Source organism: Egretta garzetta, unplaced genomic scaffold (genome assembly GCF_000687185.1).
Source record: "Egretta garzetta isolate BGI_Z169 unplaced genomic scaffold, ASM68718v1 scaffold304, whole genome shotgun sequence".
Taxonomy (NCBI): domain Eukaryota; kingdom Metazoa; phylum Chordata; class Aves; order Pelecaniformes; family Ardeidae; genus Egretta; species Egretta garzetta.
In genome coordinates, this window is record NW_009259421.1 from 546,905 (window position 1) to 553,543 (window position 6,639).

Sequence of the window (6,639 nt, forward strand, 5' to 3'; positions counted from 1 at the left end):
AGGAAGAACCCTTGTAAGGCATTTGTTTGGCTGATGCTGGAGAAGCCACAAGTGAAGGAAAAAAAGAATGTATTATGAGAGTGGGGGGGCTGCAGGGACTGAAAGGGAAGCGGCTGAATGCAAAGCCGGGTACCCGCGATGCCAGCTACCCCTACGGGTGTGAAATACTGGAACGCAGTGCAATGTAGGTGTCCTACGTAGTGAACTATAGGAGGCTTAAGAGAGAGCATATAGAACAGGGAAAGAAACGTGTGAGAGCTTGTTGGGGTTTTTTAACAACAAAACAAAACCCCCACCCTCATGCAGGTATTTGTCCTGGGGCTCCTTTCAGAGGAAAGGGATGTTTTTCTTTTGTTAAAACATTACCTAGTGTTCATACAGCGGAAACCTGCTAGAAACTTCCTCTTGGAAAACTCATCATCCTTCTCTTCTGCCACCTCCTCCTGCAGCAGGCATGAGCAGTTTCCCCTCTGCTCCACGTCTCACCCCACCTCTGCTCGCCAGGCACCACCTGTTTCAACATACCGTTTGTTGTTTCTCAAAACTGTTCAAAGTCCGTGAAACTTTCTAAAAGCCATTTTCAATGCTGCTGTGGCCTTGAAAGCTACCTCTTCTGTGTATGTATTTGTACAGAGATGAGATGACCGGCAAAGTTCTAAAGTGTTTATTTTGGTATTAACTTTTGGATGGATTTGTAAAATCTTTGTTGTAAAAATCTAATTTATTGTTACAGTAAATGGCAGTTAATTCTACGTGGCAGTTTCTGTGTGTTTTCACTTTGCCTGACTACTGCGGGTGCCAGTTTGGTGCAGTTCTTGCCCCCAGACACTCAAAGTCAGGGAGACGTGGGCTGGTAGCCTTGCCGTTGAGCAAAGTTCATCTTAAGGGCCATTTCCATTCAGGCTGTCACCCCACAGCTGTGGGGTAAGTATATGTTACACTCAAGTCAGCTGATGTTGGCAATTCGTATCGTAAATTGAGGAAGCCAGATCACCGTAAGCGCACGATGTCTGTCTGTCTTAGCTGGCGTCTATTCTTGATACGCTTCAGGGGAAGACAACCGACACAGATGAAGACAACTGCTTTGCTTTCTCATACGGACGGCGCCTGCCCAAGCACCCCCAGCGTTACAGCTCGGACCAGTCAGCACGTTTGTTTGGCCAGATGTCTCCCTGCGCCTGCTCACAGCTGTAGCAGCCTGCTCCTGCCCCACGTCAGCAGGGCTGCCTCCTGTTACGTGGTGCGAGGGGAGCTGCAGCAGGGTTGGGCTCAGACCGCTGGAGCTTGTGAAGACCGGAATCAAAGCAGAAAACTAAGGCTGCGCTGTGGTGACTGAAGTTAGTGCCATCACTGGTGGCTGACTTTCCTAAAGTGACTTGAGGAACACCAAGGAACGCAGCTGAATGAGCAGAGCGAGTTTCCCACAGCAGCAGCGGGTGTTTTCCATCACAGCGTTACGCGCTGTTTTCCCATGTTCATGTGGCCCCTTTCTCATGCTGCCCCTTTCTCATGCTGCCTCTGGAGCGCCCCACTTCAGTGTGCCCAGAGCTTTTGGTAACTGCTCCCGAGAGCAGCCCGTCAGTAGGCGGATCTCCCCGAGACAGCAGGGGCAGTGCTCCTGCTGGCAGCTGCCTGCTCCCAGCCCCTGGCCCCTCTTTCAGGAGGGCAAGCCTCAGCTGGCAGGCAGGGGGGGTACATGGCCCTTCACCCCCCTCTTTCTACTCATCCCAAACTTCAACTTGGGAGGGGGACACGCAGTTAACGATCCCACTTTGTCTTACACCTACAAACACATGAAATGTCTGTTTTAATGTTGTAACCTCTGTGGTTAAAGAAAAGGACACACAGACACATTGCAGCAATCCTGTGGTGCAAGGATTTCCCAAAAGGTACCTTTAATGTGTTTGCATCAGCAGCAAGCGGTCAGTGCTAGTTTTGGCACCAGGAGTTAGATGTGCAGCACTACACATTAGACACCAAGTCATCCTAACCAACAGTTTGTCCCTATGAACAGAGAAGGTGAATTAAAACATAGTACTATGAACACATATGTTATTTGTGTTCTATCACGCTTGCAGTATTAGAAAAATAAACTTAAGACAGTTACTAATCCAATGAATACATTTTCATTGCCAACTGGCAAGAGTTTAAAAACCATGAGAAAAAAAAAAATAACCAACTCCACACTGAAGTTCGTTTTACAAACGTTAGCTCACCCATAGTAACAAAACTGCTGTACAGAAAGCACCCTCTGCGTTTTTAGTCAAAATATTTGGAGCCAAAATAATTTTCCCGTCCTAGAAACGTGACAGCTACATTATGTTCAGGAACTCCGTTCTGTCTAAGGACTGTGTTGCATCCTACATTACGCTACGGTAGCAGAGGCGGAAGCTCAGGTACAGTGGCAGATCCGTTCTCCCACTCAGTCTCTATGAACTCCAAGGTTGTCTCTTTGCTTCAATAACCACGTATCTGCCATTTTCATGTCAACAGAAAAAATACTCTGTTGAGTTTATAAAAACTGTTATAAAAAGGCAATCATAAAAGATAAGGTATTGGCAGGCATGTCAGCTTTTTTTAATAAAAAAAATAGCCATTGTATCTATTTAAATAAGGCTTTTGTTACAGATTGTTCCAGTTACTGAAGGAAAGCAAGGCCTGATGAAAAAAACGATCCCCCATAAACCTTACACTTCCTGCCCCAAGAACACATCCTAGAGGAAAGGTCTTTTCACGTGCAAAGTGACAAAACAAACGCTGGGGGAAGCTTCTGAAATGATATGCCCAGTCTAGTTTCTCTTGCGTTATCTTCAAAATCTTAAAAAAAACCAAACCCAAACCCTAAAACAAATTCTAAAATACACAAAAACCCCTTCATCTTGATATTCTTTCCAAAACAAATATGTACAGCACATTAATATGCAATATGCAAAAGCTCTGTGTTGCTGTTGGCAACATCTATGCCCGCCCCAACCCTATTCACATGTGTACCTCTACTAAAACACAATTACATCACTAAGCCTGTTAGTTTGAAAATGGAATTTAATTCACTTAGAACTTGTAAATCTTTGTGTAAGGGCTCCACTCGTTCGACTCTGGGTTGTAGACTTCGACTGTATTCAAGAATTCGTTGCCATCAAATCCCCCGACTGCATAAATAGTGTTGGCCACTGTCGTAATGCCGGCGTTGCTCCTCGGAGTAGTCATGCTTCCCATCATCTTCCACTCATTCTTGGCAGGGTCGTACATCTCCACGCAGCTCACCGCGTGAGAGCCATCAAAGCCTCCACCAACAAAGAGTTTTCCTATCAAAAGGAAACAAAGTGAACGTTTCACTGCTAAGCACCAGCTGTGTCTCTGAACATGGCCTCCTTTCCAGGGAGTCAAACCAAGCCAAAATGAAGGAACTTCAGGTTTTCTGTCAGAAACCTTTGCCTTATTCAAGGTCTGAAGTTACAACAGTGACCTGCTTTGGGGCTCCTGGTTGTTAGCTGACTGGAAATTATTTCAGAGTCAGTGCAAAGCCCAAATTCAAACGAATGCAGTTCCGGAAGCTGCACGGTGAGGTTTTGAAAAGAAAGAGGTGGAGGCGAATGCCCCAAAACAAAACCAAGAGTTTTTTTGTTTTCTGGTTACAGTTTTTAATTACGATTGGAGGCCTATCCAGGTTCTTACTGTATTGTTTTCTCCCTGAGAAGGAACACAGCTTTGTATTCTGCTTGCATCGTAGCTGAACATGAAAAACGCATCAAGCGCAAGAGGATGTTTAAGCCCGCGGAAGCCTACCTTCACGAACGGCCACTCCAGCTCCTCGTCGAGCCACGTTCATGGGCGCAATCAGGGTCCAAGTGTTGTTCTCTGGATTGTAACGCTCCACGCTGTTCAGGCAGTTCCACGATTCTGCTCCTCCAATTATGTATAAGTACCCACCCAGCTCACACACTGCTGACTGATGCCTCCCTACAATCAAACACCAGGAGTCACAGCCCAGCACAGGCGTCATGCACTCACACCACGGCGCCGCAGCTGAAACTGTTTAAACAGGTTTTTCGTTTGGATTTAAAGCTGCAGGTTTACAGTCGCCCTCCCTCCCAAACTACCCAGCAAACTTACGGATATTAAGGGGAGCACAGCTTGTCCAAGATTTCGTTACAGGATCAAACACATCACAGTTCTTAAGTCCCTTTTGGCCATAAGGATCTGAACCGCCAACAATGTACAGCTTTCCATTCAGGGCACATACTCCTGTTCATATAGGAAAGAACAGTAAGCAAGCTAATAAATGAAGAAATTAAAAAAAAAAACCAACAGTGGATCAGCAGCAGACGCGCTACCTGCATTGCAACGATTGGTTCTCAGTTCCGGCACAGGAGTCCAGTCATCTATTTCTGGCTCATACATTTCTCCACAGCTCAAGTCATCCGAGTGACCGTTTGACCCACCCACAACATATAGCTGCCCCTAAATGGAAAAAATGAAGTATCTTCTTCACATCTAAGCACACAACAATTCCAATCATTAGCACTTTAGTAACGGTGTAACTACGGTTACACAACTTCTGTTACCCTTTTGTAAAGTTTGCCGTGTTTGTCCCACCTGCATTTACACAATGTCACATTTCACCTGACCTCCACCCACCACACACCATTAAAACTGCCATCTGGAATCGCGCTCTGGGTGTTCTCATGGGTGCGATGAACGTCCAAGTGTCCTTCTGCGGATCATAGCATTCCACAGTGCGCAAACACTCCTCTCTGTTATATCCACCTAAAAGCAAATGGTCAGATGATAGCACGTTTCCACAGACCAACCACTTTGATGCTGACGAACACGGGCTCTAATACGGCACAGAGAGTTAAGAAGCCACTGTCATCCCGCCCGCCCAGTCGAGGAAATTGCTTCAAGGATTATTGCCTTTACCTGCAGCGATTAGCTTGCCGTTAAGTTCAGCTGTGCCCAGCCCAGACCGAGCATACTGCATTGGAGACATGGGCTTCTCTATGATATCATTTGGTTGAAGCTCAAAGCTCAGACTCTTCAGCAGTCGTGGCGTGCTCGTGGGGGAGCTCTGAGGGCTGTTACGGCCATGCAGGAATATCACGCACAGCACACCATCCAGAACAGCAAGACACAGGTAGGTGTTACCTGTCATCAGGAGAAAAGGAGACACTGCCGATGTAATAAAATTTTAGGTGAATTTAAGTGAAGGCCAGCTAGGGTCTTCTGATTATGCTTCTCCCCTTATAAGTACAAGAACTTTTATTTTTTCTGGTTACTGGTTCCAAGTGTTAGCCTAGTTACTGAAAAGTACGAGTTTCAGATGATTAATATAGTGCTTAATAAAGACAGCAATCTAGAGATGTGCTAGGAGACAGTCTCCTTGCACGCACACAGCAAATAGCTCTGTTAATTAATCAGAGACTGCCTATGTCCTTAGGACTTTCTGGGTAAATTACACACACCATGGGATTTGGGATGGCCCTGTCGATAAAGAATTCAGATGCAAGTGATCCCGGGTTAGCCCCAGTTATGTCAGAAACATTCACAAATACTGGGCAAATTACTTGACTTACATCATCAGTAAGAAAAAGCACTTCTGCATTTCTTACAGATGTTGAAGGAAATCCCCAGGGAGCGAGAGGTGGAAGGTACATTAATACCAGACGCATCATTTAGACAAACCCCACCCCAGTTACTCACTTGAAGTTTTCTCTGAAGCAATGATTTTCCATTCGTGTTTAGGAGTCTGAACAGTAGCATGTGGAGAAAGACTTCCCGAGGAGCTGCTACTAATCTGCTTGTGATCATTCTCACGTGGTGGCTTCTTCTGCAAAATCAAAAGGCAGCTACAGAAACCTAGCCAGAGACTACACCTCCTTCTACCTTTGCTTCTCTGAGCTCATACGTAACTATTCAAGAGAACACTTCGTCTACCACCTCCGCAGAGCGTCATTTATAGCACATCTAGGTTTTCAACAGAACATCCTGCCCACTCAGCAACAGTGGCTAAAACCTGCCCTGCATCTTATCGTGGTACTCATTTCATCCTGTGACTGCACCTTTATACTGCTGGTGTCTGACTAGAAATCAGTTCGAATTCCTGAAAGAGAGTATGCGTTACTAGCAGGATGCTCCAGTCTAAGGAAAAACCTACATCTATTTGGAGAGAGCTGATCTACAAACTAGAAGCCTCGCTTGCAAACTCTACTTCTGGAACTGCAGTTAATTATATAATGCTATTTGGAAGTGAATTAACTATTCTCTTCATTCCCTGAAGACAAATTAATTTCACCTCAGTTCCTCTCTGTGCTCAGATTAGCTGTTTCTTGGATTTTACTCCCTTGATACTTCCCACTAACAGGAGATTTCTGCTTTCTTTTCTTCTTCAATTAAATTTATACTGTAGCTTACATTATTTTGCCTAATTAAGAAAAAAACCCAAAATTTCACTTCTTCAGACTTTTTCTGAATCATAAGAACCAAACGCAGAAAGTTAACATTCTGTCTGTTCTGTTTAGCAGCAAGGTTTACAACCACAGTACCAAGTCTGCAATGCTTGTACAGTTCCCTGGAGTCTGATCTCTATGGAAACTGTCATAAGACTTCTGAAATACATCATCTAGCTCATAGATAACCTTC

The 6,639-nt window shown here is 45.1% G+C and overlaps 1 protein-coding gene across 1 annotated transcript in view; it reads right to left on the bottom strand.

Annotated features, from left to right (window-relative positions):
• Positions 1-1,878: 1,878 nt before the first annotated feature.
• The window catches only part of LOC104124549 (influenza virus NS1A binding protein), a 14,044-nt gene continuing 9,283 nt past the window's right edge, over positions 1,879-6,639 (bottom strand). Inside the window, exons 9-15 of the mRNA XM_009636904.2 lie at positions 5,701-5,827; positions 4,921-5,145; positions 4,646-4,767; positions 4,335-4,461; positions 4,114-4,245; positions 3,787-3,960; positions 1,879-3,305 (exon numbers count right to left, since the gene is read on the bottom strand). Coding sequence (XP_009635199.1) covers positions 3,052-3,305; positions 3,787-3,960; positions 4,114-4,245; positions 4,335-4,461; positions 4,646-4,767; positions 4,921-5,145; positions 5,701-5,827 — 1,161 coding nt within the window. The 3' untranslated portion in view covers positions 1,879-3,051. The remainder of the gene's footprint in view (positions 3,306-3,786; positions 3,961-4,113; positions 4,246-4,334; positions 4,462-4,645; positions 4,768-4,920; positions 5,146-5,700; positions 5,828-6,639) is intronic.